General features: G+C 47.9%; 2 protein-coding genes across 6 annotated transcripts in view; one reads left to right on the top strand and one right to left on the bottom strand.

The window, feature by feature from the left end:
* Positions 1-732: 732 nt before the first annotated feature.
* LOC116987622 (protein DGCR6-like) lies at positions 733-14,392 on the bottom strand. Of its 2 annotated transcripts, none has more exons than XM_033043809.1 (6): positions 14,315-14,392; positions 10,359-10,522; positions 8,771-8,931; positions 7,799-7,899; positions 4,441-4,581; positions 733-1,302 (listed from the first exon to the last, which is right to left on the bottom strand). In XM_033043809.1, the coding sequence occupies exons 2-6, from the start codon at positions 10,466-10,468 to the stop codon at positions 1,225-1,227; spliced, it is 591 nt and encodes a 196-aa protein (XP_032899700.1). In that variant the 5' UTR covers positions 10,469-10,522; positions 14,315-14,392; the 3' UTR covers positions 733-1,224. The 2 variants fall into 2 exon arrangements, with proteins under 2 accessions (XP_032899700.1, XP_032899701.1); XM_033043810.1 differs by having other exon boundaries at positions 14,311-14,375.
* Positions 14,393-18,722: 4,330 nt separating this feature from the next.
* Positions 18,723-20,487, top strand: part of hps4 (HPS4 biogenesis of lysosomal organelles complex 3 subunit 2) — a 33,533-nt gene continuing 31,768 nt past the window's right edge. For all 4 annotated transcript variants that reach the window (XM_033043807.1, XM_033043805.1, XM_033043806.1 and 1 more), the window contains exon 1: positions 18,723-18,993. In XM_033043807.1, coding sequence (XP_032899698.1) covers positions 18,959-18,993 — 35 coding nt within the window. In that variant the 5' untranslated portion in view covers positions 18,723-18,958. The remainder of the gene's footprint in view (positions 18,994-20,487) is intronic.

The following is a 20,487-nucleotide window of genomic DNA, read 5'->3' as shown; positions in this document are numbered from 1 at the left end:
GTGTATGGAACAAGCCTCCAGAGGAGGTAGTTGAGGCACCATCCCAACATTTAAGAAAGCTGTTAACCCTCCCATCCCCCCGCCCTCGGGCTCCTCCTCCTCCCATTTTCCTTCCTTCTCCCCCCCCCCCCACCCCCCATCAGTCTGAAGAAGGGTTTCGGCCCGAAACGTCGCCTATTTCCTTCGCTCCATAGATGCTGCTGCACCCGCTGAGTTTCTCCAGCATTTTTGTGTACCTACCATTTAAGAAAGTTAGACTAATACATAGATAGGACAAGTTTGGAGGGAGTCTGAAGAAGGGTCTCGACCCGAAACGTCACCCGTTCCTTCCCTCCAGAGATGCTGCCCGTCCCGCTGAGTTACTCCAGCATTTTGCATCCTTCTGTTTAAACCGGCGTCTGCAGTTCTTTCCTGCACAGGTTTGGAGGGATGTGGACCAAACGCGGGCAGGTGGGACTGGTGGGGCAGAGAAAAGTTGGCCGGTGTGGGCAAGTTGGGCCGAAGGGCGTGTTTCCACACTCTATCACTCTGTGACTCTAGCTTAGTTTAGAGACCAGCGATCCCCGCACACGAACACTGTCCTACACGTACTGAGGGCAATTTACATTTATACCAAGCCGATTAACCTACAAACGTGTACGTACGCCTTTGGAGTGTGGGATAAACCAAAGCTCTCGGATAAAAACCCACGCAGGTCACAGGTAGAACGTACATATATTCCTCTTTCCTTTCGTGTCTTTCTTCGAACTTATGAGAAGCCTCACCGAGAACAACAACGAACCGTTTACAAAGTGCGGCAAACTGTCTACGCTAGACGTACCACTTATAAAAGTAACGCTGGATAAACAACAGTGATGATCTGGTGGTTTGAACTTGTGGCGATTGTAGAATGGGGATGACTCTAATCTGTTTTACAAATCAGCATTGGAGGCTCATGCACAATAGCAGGAGTTACCATAACATGCAGGAGGCATTTAAACATACAGAAAACATTGTTGCTGAGCCATCCCGGATTCATCTCAGGACAGAAGATAGACATCCTCTCCCTCTCCATCTCAGGACCTCCAGGTCAAGCGGCATTGCACTGTGGATAGTAAAGGCCTTGGCTCCAGCCATTTCAAACCCAATGGGCGCTGGAAGGTTTGCGGTGAAACTTGCCCGCCTTAGGCCTTATTCAAATTGAAGCCTAACTTGGATCTTATCCAAATGGAAGCCGACACCAGATCAGCACATCCTCGACTCCGATGCTTTCTGTTGCATTTTTAGGATCAGTTCCAGCAAATTCATCTGTAAAGTCAGCTCCTGCAAGATGAAGAGTTCACAAGTTCATTAGGCCATTCGGCCCATCGAGTGTACTCCGCCATTCAATCGTGGCGGCTGATCTATCTCTCCCTCCTAACCCCATTCTCCTGCCTTCTCCCCATAACCCCTGACACCCGCACTGATCAAGAATTGTCTATCTAGGCATTAAAAATATCAATTGACTTGGCCTCCACAGCCGTATGCAGCGATGAATTCCACAGATTCACCACCCTCTGACTAAAGATATCCCTTCTCATCTCCTTCATAAAGGGACGTCTTTTTATTCTGAGGCTGTGCCCCCTCTAGTCCTGGGTGGACAAAAGTGCTGGAGAAACTCAGCGGGTGCAGCAGCATCTATGGAGTGAAGGAAATAGGCAACGTTTCGTCCCGAAACGTTGCCTATTTCCTTCGCTCCATAGATGCTGCTGCACCCGCTGAGTTTCTCCAGCACTTTTGTCTACCTTCGATTTTCCGGCATCTGCAGTTCCTTCTTAAACGCTCTAGTCCTAGACTCTCCCACTAGTGGAAACATCCTCTCCACATCCACATCCACTCTATCCAGGGCTTTCACTATTTGGTAAGTTTCAACAAAGTCCCCCCCCCCCTTCCCTTCATCCTTCTAAACTCAAGAGCATTTCTGACTGAAGGGCATTCTTGGGTCCGGTCTAATTTGTGCAACGTTGACCTAGAATCGTCAAGAAGATCATTAAGTGAACATCGTCATTGATACAAGCTGTGGCAATGAATCCCACCAGTTGTGAAAGCAGGGCCACTGAGAGATTGGAGGGTGTGGGGATGTGTAGGATCGTGGGATTTGCTTTCACAATCAATATTGATCGTCAAATGCAAATGCAAAAAAGCAAATGCACTTCAAGGACAATGCTTGTCCTTGAAGCCATGCAAATATGATTGATCCCAGTCTGGCTTGCAAAGAGCTCGAATGCACAGCCTGTCATTTTCTGAGTGCACTCTCTCAGCTTTATAGGGGGGCGGCACGGTGGCGCAGCGGTAGAGTTGCTGCCTCACAGCGCCAGAGACCCCGGTTCGATCCTGACCACGGGTGCTGTCTGTATGGAGTTTGCACGTTCTCCCCGTGGCCAGGTGGGGTTTTCCCCCGGGTGCTCCGGTTTCCTCCCACATTCCAAAGATGTGCAGGTTTGTAGGTTAACTGGCCTCTGTGAATAGTCTCCAGTGCGTGGGATAGAACTAGTGTCCAGGGGTGACCACTGGTCCACGAGGACTCTGTGGGCAAAAGGTACTGTATCTCTACAACTTAAAACTAATCCACTATGTAGGGAAGATACAGAAATCGTTATATATCTGAATTTTAATCAAGAAATAGCAGCAGCACTTAGAGTTGAAGCAACAAAATTGAAGAGAAAGTGTTATCTTCCTAATTAGAAGGGTTATTAATATTATGACGCAGCAGAAGCTTGATCTCTCTCTCTCTCTCTCTCTGCAAATCTGACCTCAACATGTCGAGTATCTCAAGATAGACACAAATAGCTGGAGTAACTCAGAGCGGGACAGGCAGCATCTCTGGAGAGAAGGGAATGGGTGATGTTTCGGGTCGAGGCCCGTCGTCAGACTGAGAGTCAGGGGAGAGGGAAACGAGAGTCGGAAGGGCACAGAGAAGATGTAAGGTGAGTATCTCCACCTTTTGTCTCCAAGCTACAGCTGCATATTACTGCTGGTGATTTGAAAGTTTAATGCTGAACGCACATTTATTTTAAGCAAATCTAATATGCAAACGAGGAGCCAACAATTGGGCTGGGCTCAAGGGTCGCTGCCTGGCAGCGCCTGTGACCTCAGGTGCCGTCTGTGTGTGTACAGGAGGTTGCACCTTCTCCCTGTGACCGTGCCGGCTTTGTCCTGTTGCTCCCCTTTCCTCCCCCATCCCAAAGACGTGCGGGTTTGATTGTGGGTTGATTAGTCCTCCGTTAAATTGTTCCGAATACAGGGGGTAGATGAGAAAGTGGGATAATGTAGAACTAGCCTGAACAGGTGATCGATGGTCAGTGTGGACTCAATACCCAATAGACAATAGACAGTAGGTGCAGGAGTAGGCCATTCGGCCCTTCGAGCCAGCACTGCCATTCAATGTGATCATGGCTGATCATCCCCAATCAGTACTACGTTCCTGCCTTCTCCCCATATCCCCTGACTCCACTATTTTTAAGGGCCCTATCTAGCTCTCTCTTGAAAGCATCCAGAGAACCGGCCTCCACCCTCTGAGGCAGAGAATTCCACAGACTCGCCACTCTCTGTGAGAAAAAGTGTTTCCTCGTCTCCTTTCTAAATGGCTTACTCCTTATTCTTAAAACTGTGGCCCCTGGTTCTGGACTCCCCCAACATCGGGAACATTGACTCAATTGGCTGAAGGCCATTCGGCCCATCAAGTCTACATCATGTTTCCATGCTGTTTAAACACAAGACTCTAAATTTGACAAAGTTCCAAACAGTGGTTGAACAAAATAAATAATCCATAGGGTCCAAGGGCAAATAGGAACGTTTACTTCACACTAGGGTGAACGGGTGATCGATGGTCAGCATGGATTCCTTCGGTGTGTAGGGGAGTATGTGCGAAAAGTTTAGTTTAGTTTATTGTCACGTGTACCGAGGTACAGTGGAAAGCTTTTGTTGCGTGCTAACCAGTCAGCGGAAAGACAATATGTGATTACAATCGAGCCATTTACAGTGTATAGATATATGATAAAAGGATTAATGTTTAGTGCAAGGTAAAGCCAGTAAAATACGATCAAGGATAGTCCAAGGGTCACCACTGAGGTAGATAGTAGTTCAGCACCGCTCTCTGGTTGTGGTAGGATGGTTCGGTTGCCTGATAACAGCTGGGAAGAAACTGTCCCTGAATCTGGAGGTGTGCGTTTTCACACTTCTGTACCTTTTGCCTGATGGGAGAGGGGAGAAGAGGGAGTGCGACTAGTCCTTGACCATGCTGTGCGAACGGATGATCGATGGTCGGCATCAACTCGGTGGGCCGAAGGGCCCGTTTCCCTGCCGCATGAGTCTGTGAAGTTAGGTCTCTGAATAGGCAAGCTGTAAGAATAGCAACTCTATGGCAGAAAGATGACACTTTAATAGCTATATAAATATATTCATCTTTTTGAATGGACTTACCTGAGGATTTGTGGTAATATAAAATCCTGGAACTCCAGCTTTCTCCAGTGTGTTTTGTTGATCAATCACTTTCTGATCCAACTCCAAGACTATCTTCGCATCCATCATCCTTTGTTCATCCTTAACCCTCTGCTCCAAGGTCTGGAAAACAGTGACTGGTTTAGTTTTTGGCTTCACGGCAAAGTGCGTTTGTCGGCGCTGGGCCGATATACACTGGAGAATGAGGGGGGACCTCAATAAAACATCACAGAATAGTGAAAGGCTTGGATAGAGTGGATGCGGAGTGGATCTTTCCACTGGTGGGAGAGTCGAAGTCAGGGGTGGGGAACCTGCGGCCTTCTAGGCCATTAAGTGCGGCCTTTAGAATGAATCAAAATTTTGTAGAACAAATTCTTTTATTTTTATTAATATATATCCAGAACAAGGGGTCACAGTTTGCGGATAAGAGGGAAGTCTTTTAGGACCGAGATGAGATTTTTTTTTCTTCACACAGAGAGTGGTGAATCTGTGGAATTCTTTGCCACAGATGGTGGTTGAGGCCAGTTCATTGGCTATATTTAAGAGGGAGTTTGATGTGGGCCTTGTGGCTAAAGGGATCAGGGGGTATAGAGAGAAGGCAGGTACGGGATACTGAGTTGGATGATCAGCCATGATCATATTGAATGGCGGTGCAGGCTCGAAGGGCCGAATGGCCTACTCCTGCACCTATTTTCTATGTTTCTATGTTTTTGTTCGTCTTTTATTATTTTTATTTTAATCCTAAAATGAACGTATTTAAAATACCAAAGAGTAAAAGAAGATTCAACTAAATAATCCTCCCCGACTGACGGCCACAATTAAAACATTAGTAAGTCATGAGGGCTATTTTAACAAAATAATGTACATTTTGAAGTATATCTCATTGAAGTTTCTTGGATGCAGCCTTATCAGATCACAGCTAACTTAATGCGGCATTCCAGCATGAAAAGGTTCCCCACCCTTCTTCTAAGTCATAGCCTCAGACTTAAAGGACGTTCTTTTAGGAAGGAGATAACGAGGAATTTATTTAGTCAGAGGGTGGTGAATATGTGGAATTCTTTGCCACAGAAGGCTATGGAGGCCAAGTCAGTTTAAGGCAGAGATAGATAGATTCTTGATTAGTACAGGTGTCAGGGAAGGCTGAAGAATGGGGTTAGGGGGGAGATAGATTCAAGATTCAAGAGAGTTTATTGTCATGTGTCCCAGATAGGACAATTGCTTCAGCACAACAGAATATAGTAGGCATAAATAAATAAATACAGAACAGATCAGTGTGTCCATATACCATTGAATATATATATATACACATAAATAAGCAGATAAAGTGTAATGGGCTATTAATGTTCAGAGTTTTGTTTGAGTTGAGTATAATAGCCTGATGGCTGTGGGGAAGTAGCACACCGAAGTAGCACTACCCGAAGGCAGCGGGGAGATGAGTGGGTGGCCAGGATGGTGTGGATCCTTGATGATGCTGGCAGCCTTTATGAGGCAGCGATTGCGATAGATCGCCTCGATGGTAGGGAGGTCATAGCCAATGATGGACTGGGCAGTGTCTACAACTTTTTGCAGTCTTTTCCGCTCCTGGGCGCTCAAGTTGCGGAACCAAGCCACGATGCAACCGGTCAACATGCTCAATCAGCCATGATTGAATGACGGAGTAGACTTGATGGGCTGAATGGCCTAATCCTACTCCTATCATTTATCATCATGATCTAATGTGCAGGAAGGAACTGCAGATGCTGGTTTACACTGAAAATAAGACACAAAAAGCTGGAGAAACTCAACAGGGAAAAGAAATAGGCGAGGTTTTGGGTCCAAACAGATTCAGGGACGTCAAGAAGTGTCTCGACCCAAAACGCCACCTATTCCTTTTCTCCAGAAACGCTGTCTGACCCACTGAGTTAGTCTAGCTTTTTATGTCTATCTTCAGTTTTTGGCTTATTATTTAAAATTTTTGTTTTGCGTGGTATCCACTAAACATAAATACAATCACACCAGATAGATAGTTTGGCCACAGGTAGATAAGGTGGCCAGGTGAGACTAGTGTAGATGGGGCATGCTGGTCGGCGTGGGCAAGTTGGGCCAAAGAGGAGGTTTCCACGCTGAGTGACTCTACGCACAAGAAAACCTCCCTGTGTGAAGGCAGATCAAGGGCAAGGTTGAAAAATCTGAATGGTATTTTCCGTTGTGACGATATATTCACATTCCAGGACAAGCATGGTTGATGAATTGAACAAATATTGTCAATAACATTCCCCACTCATCCCGTTACCCTAAAGGGCCTGTTCCACTTATGCGAGGCCGCCGAAAATTTCAACATCTTGAAAATTCAGCGGCGACCAGAAAGACGCTACGACTCTTTGGGCGACTGAGGAGACGACTCACGACCGTACAGGCGACATGTCGCGGGGTGAAGCCTGTACGGTCGTGAGTAGTCGCCCAAAGAGTCGTACCTTGTTCTGGTCGCCGCTGGATTTTCAACGTGTTGAAAATTATCGGCGACCTGCAACGATCGATGGCGGGTGCCGGCAGTCGCCAAAAAAGTCGCGCAAGTGGGACAGGCCCTATGTATTCAAATTCCAAATACGCAATATTCTACGAATGTTCACATGCATTTCTGAAAACTACGCAAAATAACACCTGGAAACCACCAAGGTGTTTCCACCAGTGGGAGATTCTAGGAACAGAGGTCACAGCCTCAGAATAAAAGGACGTACCTTTGGTTTAGTTTAGAGATACAGCGCGGAAACAGGCCCTTCAGCCTACTGAGTCCATGCCGACCAGTGATCCCCGCACATTAACACCATCCCACACACACAATTTACATTCATACCAAGCCAATTAACCTGCAAACCTGTACGTCTTTGGAGTGGAGGGAGGAAATGAAAGATCTCGGGGGGGGGGGGGAACCATGCGGTCATGGGGAGAATGTACAAAGCCAAACAGACAGCACCCGTAGTCAGGATCGAACCCGGGTCTCTGGCATAGGGCAGCAACTCTACTGCTGCGCCACCGTGCCACCCAAACGCAGTACCTTTAGAAAGGAGATGTGGAGGATTTTTTTTGTCAAAGGGTGGTGAATCTGTGGAATTCTTTGCTGCAGGTGGCAGTGGAGGCCAAGTCATTGGGTACTTTTAAGGTGGAGATTGACAGGTTCTTGATTAGTACGGGTGTCAGTGGTTATGGGGGGAGGGGAGAAGGCAGGAGAATGGGGTTGAGTGGGGAAAGATAGATCAGCCATGATTGAAAGGTGGAGTAGACTCGATGGGCCAAAGAGCCTAATTCTGCTCCGATAACTTGTGAACAAACTAGCAACACCAGGTGATTATTATGGTCTTACCTCCAGCTCCCTTTGCTGTGTTGCTCGTAGAACAGTTAGATTGTGAGCCTTGCAGCCCTGAATTGCCTCCTTGTGTCTTCTCAAGAGCTCCTGTTTCAGGGCTTGAAACCAAACAGAAATGTTAACTTTTCTAAGAACCAATTTGACCAAAGAAATATGATAACAAAATGCATCATTTTATGTATCATTCCTAACTGTCACTGTATGTCATGTTGTCACTTGCGGGCGGAGCGCCAAGGCAAATTCCTTGTATGTGAATACTTGGCCAATAAATTTATTCATTCATTCATTCATTCATCATTTTGAAAGAATACGGCGATCCCAAAATTAACTTTTGATACAAGGTCTTTCTCATAACTAGTAGAAATAGCATTGTCGGAGTGACGCTAAACACAAAGTGGAGGACCAGCATCTCATATTTCGCGTGGGCAGCTTACAGCCCAGTGGTATGAATCTTGATTTCTCTACCTTCAAGTAACCCCGGCATTCCCTCTCTCTCCATCCCTCCCTGACCCAAGTCGCACCAGCTTCTCGTTCTCACCCAACAAACAGAAAAAACAATGGCCTGTTTCCTTCATCATCGTCACTTTTTATTCCTTGTTCCTTATCTCTCGACATCAACATCTCGTTTCTTTTACCCCAACTAGTCTGAAGAAGGGTGAGGCAGCATTTATGGAGCGAAGGAATAGGTGACGTTTCGGGTGAGGACCCTTCTTCAGACGTCTGAAGAAGGATCTCAACCCGAAACGTCACCTATTCCTTCGCTCCATAGAAGCCGCCTCACCCCGCTGAGTTTCTCCAGCATTTTTGTCTGCCTTCGATTTTTCCAGCATCTGCAGTTCTTAAACTAAACTAGTTTGAAGAAGGGTCCCGACTTGAAATGTCACCCATTCCTAAAGATAATCGGAGGGCCACCGAGGAGGTAGATGGTAGTTCAGGACGGCTCCCGGGCAGCCCCAACAATGCTCCTACCTCTGTGCTCACTGTGCAGCTTCAGGCGTTGGTTGTACAGATTCTTCTCAGTCAGATGTTGAATCTCAAGCAAACCCTGCACGATCTCAAAGACAGTACCATCGATCAAGGCCAAGGCCAGGTTGCTCAGTATGTCATACGACAATCGCTGCTGACACGAGCTTAAAGAAGGAAGAGAGTCATTAATCAAAAGCTAATCTCTTTATCAGTTTACGATAGCTTAGTTTGGAGATACAGCGCGGAAACAGGCCCTTCGGCCCAACCAGTCCGCGCCGACCATCGATCCCCGCACATACACATAAGGGGGACAATTTACACTTATACCGAGTGTTCAAACCCAATCCAATTAACTTATGAAACCTGAATTCAATTAACCTATGAACCAGTCTGAAGAAGGGTCTCGACCCAAAACGTCGCCTATTCCATCCCTCTATAGATGCTGCCTCACCCGCTGAGTTTCTCCAGCTTTTTTTATCTACCTTCGATTTTTCCAGCATCTGGGGTTCGTTCTTAAACCTATGAACCTGCACGTCTTTGGAGTGTGGGAGGAAACCGAAGATCTCGGAGAAAACCCACACAGGTCACGGGGGAGAACGTGCAAACTCCGTACAGACAGCGCCCGTAGTTGGGATCGAACCTGGGACTCCCGTGCTGTAAGGCAGCAACTCTACTGCTGCGCCACCGTGCCGCCCACTGAGGATCTGAGGCCAAGACAAGGGAAGACCCTTCACCACGGGGTACTGATTGGGGATGATCACAGGCAAGAACGGGGTACTGATTGGGGATGATCTGCCATGATCACATTGAATGGTGGTGCTGGCTCGAACGTCAAGTCAACTATAAGGGCCGAATTACTCCTGCACCTATTGTCTATTGATGACAGCTGGGAGGAAACTGTCCCTGGATCTGGAGGTGTGCGTTTTCACACTTCACACTGCTTCGTGGAGACATTGTGGGCCGAAGGGCCTGTTTGTATGCTGTACTGTTCTCTGCTCTAGAACCAATCCGGGCGATCTCCCACATTGTCGGCGGGGTTATCAGTGTTGTAACTGCACTGGAAAAGCCAGGGTAGAGACATGGAATGATAGAGCACAGGCACAGGCTCTCTAGGTGGTGATAAGGATGGTTCAGTTGCCTGATAGCAGCTGGGAAGAAACTGTCCCATTGAGTTAAATCGCCATTCAAGCCTTGGCCTGAAGACCAAGAGTTGGTTACCAGGAGGTGCAGATCCAGAGCCAGCAACATTATGGGGGACCCCTACCAACCCAGCAACGGACTGTTCCAGCTGCTACGGTCAGGCAAACGCCTCCACTGTCACGCTGTGAAAACAGAGAGGATGAAACGGAGTTTCTTCCCACAGGCCGTCAGGACTATAAACTCTTATCTCACCAGGGACTAATTTACTGTTGTGTTGTGTCTTTTTTAAATTGCTGGGGGTTTTCTAACATGTAAATACTGATTCTTTTCTATTCTGTTCTGTAGTTTTTGCACAATCCGCAGGCATTGCCACTTTCATTTCACTGCACATCTTGTATGTGTATGTGACAAATAAAGTTGACTTGACCACGTGAGCTCATTGATCCACTACCTTGACAAGTCTTTGACTAGATTCTGCAGCTGCGAGAGGAGGTAGTACTGCTGTTCCTGCCGTTTAGCGACAACCACTGGATCTTCATACAGCCCAGGGATTTTGTTCATGCTGGATTGGAAGTCTCACAATGCTCGGTGCCTTCAACTCCAAGCCTCCTTTCCCTGCAAGAGAAATTCAGCAGTTTAACAAAAATACATAAACAGCGTAACCTGAGTGCAGTGTGTAAGAAAGAACTGCAGATGCTGGTAAAATCGAAGGTAGACACAACATGCTGGAGTAACTCAGCGGGTCAGGCAGCATTTCTGGAGAGTAGGAATGGGTCGAGACGTTTCGGGTCGAGACCCTTTGGTTAGTCACTCTAGTTAGACACAAAAATTGTGGAGTATCTCAGCGGGTCAGGCAGCATTTCTGGAGAGTAGGAATGGGTCGAGACGTTTCGGGTCGAGACCCTTTGGTTAGTCACTCTAGTTAGACACAAAAATTGTGGAGTATCTCAGCGGGTCTGGCAGCATCTCTGGAGAGAAGGAATGGACGACGTTTTGGGTCAAGACCCAAGGTCTCACCCCGGTCACTCCCTCTTCTCCCCTCTCCCATCAGGCAAGAGGTGCAGAAGTGCGAAAACGCACACACCTCCAGATTCAGGGGCTTCAGGCTTCTACCCAGTCAAGTCTAGTCAGCTTTATTCATCACGTGCACATAAAGTGCAGTGTTTCTTGTTTCTTGGTCCTCCAAAATATTCCAAATGGAATTTAAACTGGAGGTGGTGGAGGGAGGACTTAAGTCAGAAAGGGTTTTTGGGAAGAAAGAACTACCTTAAATTTAGTTGCATCTACAAGATACAAGATGGCACAGTGAAATGAGATAACCATACAGCCATACAATAAAATTAAAAATAAAGAACACAACACACGATAGAATTCAACATAAAAACATCCCCACACAGCAGAATCAAACTTTCCCACTGTGAGGGGAGGCACCAAAGCCAGTCTCTTCCTCCAGTGTTCCCCAATGTTCACCCGTGGTCGGGGCCTCCCCGAGCCCTCCGCAGTCGCCGCTACGGGCGGCCCGATGTTCAGGCTCGCACCGTCGGGATGATGTAAGTCCGACGTCGGGGCTGGGGGACGTCCTCAGCGACCTGGACCACAGAGTCGGCCACCTCTGGTTGGGTAACTATAGTAGGGTGAAGATTATTCCATGCTTTAATTGTGCGGGGGAAGAACGAATTGCTGTACACATCTGTCTTGGTAGCTGGAATCTCAAATTGGATCGAATGCCCTCGTCTGCTCCGAATTGGTTTGGATTTGGTGTAGGTTTCGTAATCTATGTCAAGCTGACCATTTAACATTTTGTAAAAACAGGTCAAACGGTGAGCTTCACGTCTGTCTTGGAGAGGGTTCCACCCCAGAGAATTCAGAAGTTTGGTAACACTCGCTTCTCTCTCATAGGTGTTAGTAACAAATCGAGCTGCCTGTCTTTGGACACGTTCGATGGAAGAAATGTTTTTATTTGTGTAGGGGTCCCATGCTGCAACTGCGTAGTCCAAATGAGGTCTAACGAGGGTGAAGTATAGCTTCTCCTTGACAGAAGTTGAACAATTATGAAAGTTGCGCCTCAGAAAATTTAGGACACCTGTTGCTTTCACCGTTGCATGATGAGTCTGACCATTCCAACACAGATCATTCTGCAATTTGATGCCAAGATACTTGGTTTGTTTGGATTCTTCAAGGGTGGCACCAAGTATATTGTAAGATGTTTCGCCTGGATTCCTCTTTCTGGTGACATGCATGGTTTCACATTTGGAAGGGTCGAACTGCATGCCCCATTGTTGTGACCACTCAACCATTGTATCGAGATCCTTTTGGAGAGCATCTTCATCATCAGCTGACTTAATTGGACGGTACGGCAAACAATCATCAGCGAATAGTCTGGTCGTACTTGTTACTTTTTCATGGATGTCATTTATGTAAAGCAAAAACAGATGTGGGCCAAGTACTGTGCCCTGAGGTGTACCACTCAACACTGGATGCCAATCTGAGCTCTTTCCGTTCACACACAAGCGCTGAAGACGTTTTGTCAGGAAACTGGGAAGTGAAATGAATTTGCCAGCGGCGGTACAATTAAAAACAAAAGAGCACACAGTACACAATAAAAAATTTACACAAACATCCACCACAGCATTCATCACTGTGGTGGAAGGCACAAAATTTGGTCAGTCCTCCTCCATTTTCCCCCGTGGTCGGGACCACAACCCTCCGCAGTCGCCATTCCCTTTATCCTGTATCTGCCCACCGTGGACGGCTTGATAGTAATCACGTATAATCTTACCGCTGACTGGTTAGCACGCAACAAAAAAGCTTTTCACTGTTCCTCGGTACACGTGACAATAAACTATTGAGACTGCAAAAGATCAATAAAAACAAAAAGAGTGTTTCTCTCCAAAGATGCAGCCTGATCTGTTGATAACTCCCAATGTTCTTTTACATTAGCTTAGAATAGATTAGTTTCGTTTATTATAGTCATATGTACCGCGGTACAGTGAAAAGCTTTTTTGCTATAGCATGGCTAGGTGGTGCAGAGGTAGAGTTGCTGCCTCACAGCGCCAGAGACCCCGGTTCGATCCTGACTACAGGTGCTGTCTGTACAGAGTTTGTACGTTCTCCCCGTGACCGCATGGGTTTTCTCCGGGTGCTCCGGTTTCCTCCCACACTACAGTTTGTAGGTTAATTGGCTCGGTATATGTGTAAATGGTCCCTAGTGTGTGCAGGATAGTTAGTGTGTGGGGATGGCTGGTCGGCACCGGCTTGATGGGCCGAAGGGCCTGTTTCCGGGCTGTATCTCTAAACTAAACTATCCAGCTAGCGGAAAGACTATAAGTGATTACAATCGAGGCCATCCATAGTGTAGAGACACAGGATAAAGGGAATTACATTCAGTACATTATAGATAATGTGATAGGTGCAGCAGGCAGTGAAGAACGCGAATGGTATGTTAGCTTTCATAGCAAAAGGATTTGAGTATAGGAGCAGGGAGGTTCTACTGCAGTTGTACAGGGTCTTGGTGAGACCACACCTGGAGTATTGCGTACAGTTTTGGTCTCCAAATCTGAGGAAGGACATTATTGCCATAGAGGGAGTGCAGAGAAGGTTCACCAGACTGATTCCTGGGATGTCAGGACTGTCTTATGAAGAAAGACTGGATAGACTTGGTTTATACTCTCTAGAATTTAGGAGATTGAGAGGGGATCTTATAGAAACTTACAAAATTCTTAAGGGGTTGGACAGGCTAGATGCAGGAAGATTGCTCCCGATGTTGGGGAAGTCCAGGACAAGGGGTCACAGCTTAAGGATAAGAGGGAAATCCTTTAAAACCGAGATGAGAAGAACTTTTTTCACACAGAGAGTGGTGAATCTCTGGAACTCTCTGCCACAGAGGGTAGTCGAGGCCAGTTCATTGGCTATATTTAAGAGGGAGTTAGATGTGGCCCTTGTGGCTAAGGGGATCAGGGGGTATGGAGAGAAGGCAGGTACAGGATACTGAGTTGGATGATCAGCCATGATCATATTGAATGGCGGTGCAGGCTCGAAGGGCCGAATGGCCTACTCCTGCACCTAATTTCTATGTTTCTATGTGAGGGTCTCCAATGAGATAGATGTGAGGTGAGGACAGCGGTCTAGTTGGTGATGGGATGGTTCAGGTGCTGGGTAACAACAGCTGGGAGACAGGCTGAAGGCCAGACATCAACCCACCCTCTTCCTCCACAGACGCTGCCCGACCCGCTCCTTACTCCAGCACTCCCTTTGTGTTTTCCTCAGGCAGGGAGGGAGGGCTCCGGCACCTGCGGCTTGGTTGGGCTCCGGCACCTGCAGCTTGGTTGGTTGGTCGGCGGGGCGGGGAGCGGGGGCGGGTCAGGGCAGCGGCGGCGACAACCCGCGGGCGAGGCCTGACAAACCCACATCAGGCATCAACACTGCGAGCGTCCGCCATCTTGGGCCAGTGGACCACGTGACGGGGGGGCTGAGAGGCTGGTGACGTCACCTGGGGAGGGGAGGGCCCCGCTGCTGCTCAGGTGACGGGGGCGGAACTGCAGTGCGGTCGCACCACGTGACGATGCTTTAGTCACGTCAGTCTCGGCAGAACACGTGACGGGGGTTGGAGCTGTGGCGTACTCGCACCGCGTGACGTGTGGGGGGGGGGGGGGGTTGCGGCAGCCAGTTACGTCAGGAGTAACCCCGTTGTACCGAGGGGGGAGCTCACGTGATGGGGGTGCAGCTACTTTGACGTCAGAAGCCGAGCGCGGCTGCACCACGTGACGGGGAGGGGGAAGGGCGGTAAGAGCCGCTGCTGCCGTCACGCCAAGACCGGTTGCTATGGAGCTCACATGAGGGGGGCGGGGCGGGAGAAGCTTCCGCTACGTCAGGAGAAGCCCTGAGTGGCTGCAGATGTTCAGTGTCTGAAGAAGGGTCTGGACCCGAAACGTCACCAATTCCTTCTCTCCAGAGATGCTCGTCCCGCTGAGTTACTCCAGCTTTTTGTGGCCATCTTGTGTGTGGCGTCTCCATCCAGCGCCATCTTGTGTGTGGCGTCTCCATGCAGCGCCATCTTGTGTGTGGCGTCTCCATCCAGCGCCATCTTGTGTGCGGCGTCTCCATCCAGCGCCATCTTGTGTGTGGCGTCTCCATGCAGCGCCATCTTGTGTGTGGCGTCTCCATGCAGCGCCATCTTGTGTGTGGCGTCTCCATGCAGCGCCATCTTGTGTGTGGCGTCTCCATGCAGCGCCATCTAGTGTGTGGCGTCTCCATCCAGCGCCATCTTGTGTGTGGCGTCTCCATCCAGCGCCATCTTGTGTGTGGCGTCTCCATGCAGCGCCATCTTGTGTGTGGCGTCTCCATCCAGCGCCATCTTGTGTGTGGCGTCTCCATGCAGCGCCATCTTGTGTGTGGCGCCACCCTTTACCTGACAGACATGGACTGAACACACTGCTGTCCATCCTACACCTTCACCTGGATGGGCACAACTGGAGCATTGTGTGCTGGTCTGGTCCCCTCATTGTACGCGGGATGAAGAAGCTTCGGAGAGGATGCAGAGGAGGTTTACCAGAATGTTGCCTATATGAGAGAGGCTTAGCTGTGTAGAGAGTGTGTCGGAAAGAACTGCAGATGCTGGTTTAAATCAAAAGTAGACACAAAATGCTGGAGTAACTCAGTGGGACAGGTGGCATCTCCGGAGAAGGGATGGGTGACGTTTCGGGTCGAGACTTCAGTCTGAAGAAGGGTCTCTACCCAAAAGGTCACCCATTCCTTCTCTCCGAAGATGCTGCCTGTCCCGCTGAGTTACTCCAGCATTTTGTGTCCAGCTGTGTAGAGAGGTTGGATAAATGGCATAATTCTGCTCCTAGAACTTATGAACATATAAAATAGTATAAATTGTATAAATAAAGTATAAATCGGGGCTGAATAGAACAGTGGCCAGCCAGTTGATTGAATTAAATCAAGAGTGTTTTATTGTCATATGTCCCAGATAGAGCAATGAAATTCTTACATACAACAGCAGTTTAACACACGGCAAACAATCTCCCTGCCCATCCTGCCACAACCAGAGTGCAGTGCTGAAATACTATCTACCTCATTGGTGACCTTCGGACTATCCTTGGTCGGACTTTGCTGGCTTTACCTTGCACTAAACGTTATTCCCTTATCATGTATCTGTACACTGTGGACTGTTTGATTGTAATCATGTATTGTCTTTCTGCTGACTGGTTGGCACGCAACAAAAGTATTTCACTGTACCTCGGTACACGTGACAATAAACTAAACTGAACTAATAATAAACAAGTAAAAAAAGTTCAGTGAAAAAGTGGTTCAGTGTGTGTGTGTGTGTATATATACACATACTCACATATACCTTCTCCGTGGATTGTCACCTTGTCGTGGTGGAGAAGCTTGTGTGGACCTGAGATCCTGAGAGCAATGCCGTCTGGAGCTATGCTCCTGGTAGGGCCACCCATGGCGGTAAGGTCGAGGGGGAGGTCTCTGACAAAGAGCAATCCAACCAAGACCTCAACGGTGGAACAGGCGGAGGACGATGGCTGACCTTAGTGGAGCGTCACAACGGCTGGGAAGGCGGATGAAGGCTGCAGCAGAAAAGGATCTCCGGTCGTCTTGGACTCCATACCACTGGATCCCGACCCAGATCTGTCAAGGACCGTGGGGCGGCTGTCTGTGCACCAGTCTCCCCACGTTAAACAAAGTCACGCACAGGCGTCCTCCAACCCTGGAGCCACCCATGGTCAGCCATGACCGAAGGGGGCCTAAGATATAGAAGATAGACTCAAGAAGCTAGTGTAACTCAGCGGGACAGGCAGCATCTCTGGGGAGAAGGAATGGCTGACGTTTCGGATCGAGACCCTCCTTCAGACTAGTCAGGGAAAAGGGAAACAAGAGATATAGACGGTGATGTAGAGAGATAAAGAACAATGAATGAAAGATATGCAAAAAAGTCACGATGAGAAAGGAAACAGGCCATTGTTGGCTGTTTGTTGGGTGAGAACGAGAAGCTGGTGCGACTTGGGTGGGGGAGGGATGGAGAGAGAGAGGGAATACCGGGGCTACTTAACGTTAGGGAAATCTATATTCATATCACTGGGCTGTAAGCTGCCCAAGCGAAATATAAAATATGTGTAGGAAGGAACTGCAGATGCTGATTAAACTGAAGATAGACACAAAAAGGTCTCTGAAGAAGGGTCTCGACCCGAAACGTCACCCATTCCTTCTCTCCAGAGATGCTGCCTGTCCCACTGAGTGACCCCAGCATTTTGTGTCTATCATATATATATATATATACACACATATATCTATATATGATATATATTCGTACACATAAGTAAGTACGTTTATTGGCCAAGTATTCACATACAAGGAATTTGCCTTGGTGCTCCACCCACAAGTGACAACATGACATACAGTGACAGTTACGAACATGTTCCCAATGTGGGGCGAGTCCAGAACCAAGGGCCACAGTCTTAGAATAAAGCGGAGGTCATTTAAGACTGAGGTGAGAAAAAACGTTTTCACCCAGAGAGGTGTGAATTTATGGAATTCCCTGCCACAGAGGGCAGTGGAGGCCAAGTCACTGGATGGATTTAAGAGAGAGTTAGATAGAGCTCTAGGGGCTAGTGGAGTCCAGGGATATGGGGAGAAGACAGGCACGGGTTATTGATAGGGGACGATCAGCCATGATCAAGTCAAGTCAAGTCAAGTTTATTTGTCACATACACATACGAGATGTGCAGTGAAATGAAAAAGACAAATAACCAAACAACTATAAACACAATCATAACACACATATTCTTTTACATAATAAATAATGGAAGGAAAAACGTTCAGTAGAGTTAGTCCATGGTGAGATAGGCGTTTACAGTCCGAATGGCCTCTGGGAAGAAACTCCTTTCGATCACAATGAATGGCGGTGCTGGTTCGAATGGCCTCCTCATGCACCTATTTTCCATGTTTAGAAACATAGGGCAATAATGTCCTTCCTCAGATTTGGAGACCAAAACTGTATGCAATACTCCAGGTGTGGTCTCACCAAGACCCTGTACAACTGCAGTAGAACCTCCCTGCTCCTATACTCAAATCCTTTTGCTATGAAAGCTAACATACCATTCGCTTTCTTCACTGCCTGCTGCACCTGCATGCCTACTTTCAATGACTGGTGTACCATGACACCCAGGTCTCGCTGCATCTCCCCTTTTCCTAGTCGGCCACCATTTAGATAATAGTCTGCTTTCCTGTTTTTGCCACCAAAATGGATAACCTCACATTTATCCACATTATACTGCATCTGCCAAACATTTGCCCACTCACCCAGCCTATCCAGGTCACCTTGCAGTCTCCTAGCATCCTCCTCACAGCTAACACTGCCCCCCAGCTTAGTGTCATCCGCAAACTTGGAGATATTGCCTTCAATTCCCTCATCCAGATCATTAATATATATTGTAAATAGCTGGAGTCCCATAAGTTACATAAAGAACAAAGAAACAATAATAATGCAATAATAACAGTAACGGTCTGTGTAGTTTGGAGCTTATTTGGAGGTTGCAGTGTTTAATAGTCTAAGTACTGTAGCAACTTGTGTTATGATCACCAGGATCTCAGAGGGAAGAACAATCACAAGCAAGGGCAAACCAAAGATACTAGAGGAGCTATAATCTTTGGGGCAACCCCAGCGCCCACCCTCCCACGTTGCAACAGGGTGAAGTGAAGTTGTCCACAGCCAATGTTAGAAGCCGGGAGGTGTGTTCGGGGGCGGGGAGAGAGGGAGGAGCAGAAATGCACAACGTTACATCAGGAAGAGTTTGTTTTCGTTTGGTTTTGACAGGGGAGGGGAGAGAGATAGATAGAGAGAGCGCTGGCTGGCTGGCTGCACATTTGGAGATGGGTGTCGAGCTAGCCTCAATGCATGCTGCCAGGACGCTAGCCTGCACATCGCTTCTCTGCCGGCTATTGCACTCGCCCGCAAGTCCACCGCGTCTGATGCCTGCGTTGTAATCTTGCTGCTTGCTGCTTGCTGTGAGTTTACGGAGAGAGCCTTTTGAGTAAATGGCCACCGCGGTTGCCGCAGACCAGAAATCATGGTAAGTCTGTTCTGTGTGTGTGTGTGTGTGTGTTTGCTGGTGTTTTGGGCTTGCAGAAAGAACATCCAATTGAAGTCAATCCAAGCTGCAGGACTGCACAGCGGGTCGAGCAGCGTCTGTAGGGAGAGGGAGGAATTGTGGACAGTTCAGGTTGAGACTCCCTCCCTCCCTCCCTCCCCAATAAAATCTCACTTATTATATTATAATTCTTATTCTAATTCAGGGTTCATAAGGGACAGTATTTTATATTTCTGACACAGGGGTTCATAAGGGATAGGATGCCGTTTTAGGCCATTCGGCCCGTCCAGTCCACTCCGCCATTCAATCGTGGCTGATCTATCTCTCCCTCTCAACCCCATTCTCCTGCCTTCTCCTCATAACCCCTGATACCCGCACTAATCAAGAATCTGTCAAACTCCGCCAACTCCACTGAAGAAGGGTTTCGGCCAGAAACGTTGACCTTATTTCCTTCGCTCCGTAGATGCTGCTGCTGCACCCGCTGAGTTTCTCCAGCATTTTAGTCCACCATAAAAATACCCATTGACTTGGCCTCCGCAGCCGTCTGCGGCAGTGAATTCCACAGATTCACCACCCTCTGGCTGACGAAATTCCTCCTCGTCTCCTAACGAAAGGTGTGTCCTTTTATTCTGTGTCCTCTGGTCCTAGATTCTCCCACTAGTCTCTGCATCCTCTCCCCATCCACTCTGTCCAGGCCGTTCACTACTCTGTAAGTTTCCAACGAGTTCCCCCCCCCCCTCAATACAGTTTGGTTTGGGAACTCATTCCTTCCTTACAATGCTGTATATGTACGACAGTGATCGCAACTTCTACTGAAGTGTGGATGGCTGTTGGCTCGCTAGGAGCTCATCTGTCCTTTGCGAGCGGGATAGTGCTAGTGCGCTGGTCGGCACGGACCCGTTGGGCCGAAGGGCCTGTTTCCACGCTGTATCTCTAGTTTAAACGGTGTCTCAACAGGACTCCCCCCTCATCTTGACTCTGTCACCAATGCAAACACATCACACAATGAAGATTTCATCATCTTTGATGTAATGCTGATGTAGTTTAGGTTACTGCATTAGATAGCCAGGTTTTTGCAAGCTGTGTTACATAATGGGAATACTTTGTTCATTCCCCAGTCTTCATGGAACTACAGAACCACATTCACAAGAGGCCACTTCAGACTGCCTCAGAGCTTTCTTCGGTAGACAAAAGTGCTAGAGAAACTCAGCGGGTGCAGCAGCATCTATGGAGCGAAGGAAATAGGCAACGTTTCGGGCCGAAACCCTTCTTCAGACTTTTGTCTACCTTCGACCTTATTTTGTCTACCTTCGATTTTCCAGCATCTGCAGTTCCTTCTTAAACACTCATAGCTTTCTTCATTAAGTATTATGTTTATTGTTAGAATTGTTATTGTTAAGGCCTACCCCTTATTCTTAAACTGTGGCCCCTGGTTCTGGACTCCCCCAACACCGAGAACATGTTTCCTTCCTCCAG

The sequence above is a fragment of the Amblyraja radiata genome, chromosome 25 (assembly GCF_010909765.2).
Source record: "Amblyraja radiata isolate CabotCenter1 chromosome 25, sAmbRad1.1.pri, whole genome shotgun sequence".
In the NCBI taxonomy this organism is placed as follows: Eukaryota; Metazoa; Chordata; class Chondrichthyes; order Rajiformes; family Rajidae; genus Amblyraja; species Amblyraja radiata.
This window is presented reverse-complemented; position numbering and strand designations above follow the sequence as displayed.

Bases quoted from the DNA above. Each gene is read 5' to 3' on its own strand.
- LOC116987622 (XM_033043809.1), bottom strand. From the start codon at position 10,468: ATGAACAAAATCCCTGGGCTGTATGAAGATCCAGTGGTTGTCGCTAAA. The intron at 8,932-10,358 runs GTAGTGGATCAA...TCCTTCTTTAAG, and splicing joins CTAGTCAAAGACTTGTCAAG to CTCGTGTCAGCAGCGATTGT. The intron at 7,900-8,770 runs GTAGGAGCATTG...TTTGGTTTCAAG, and splicing joins GCTGCACAGTGAGCACAGAG to CCCTGAAACAGGAGCTCTTG.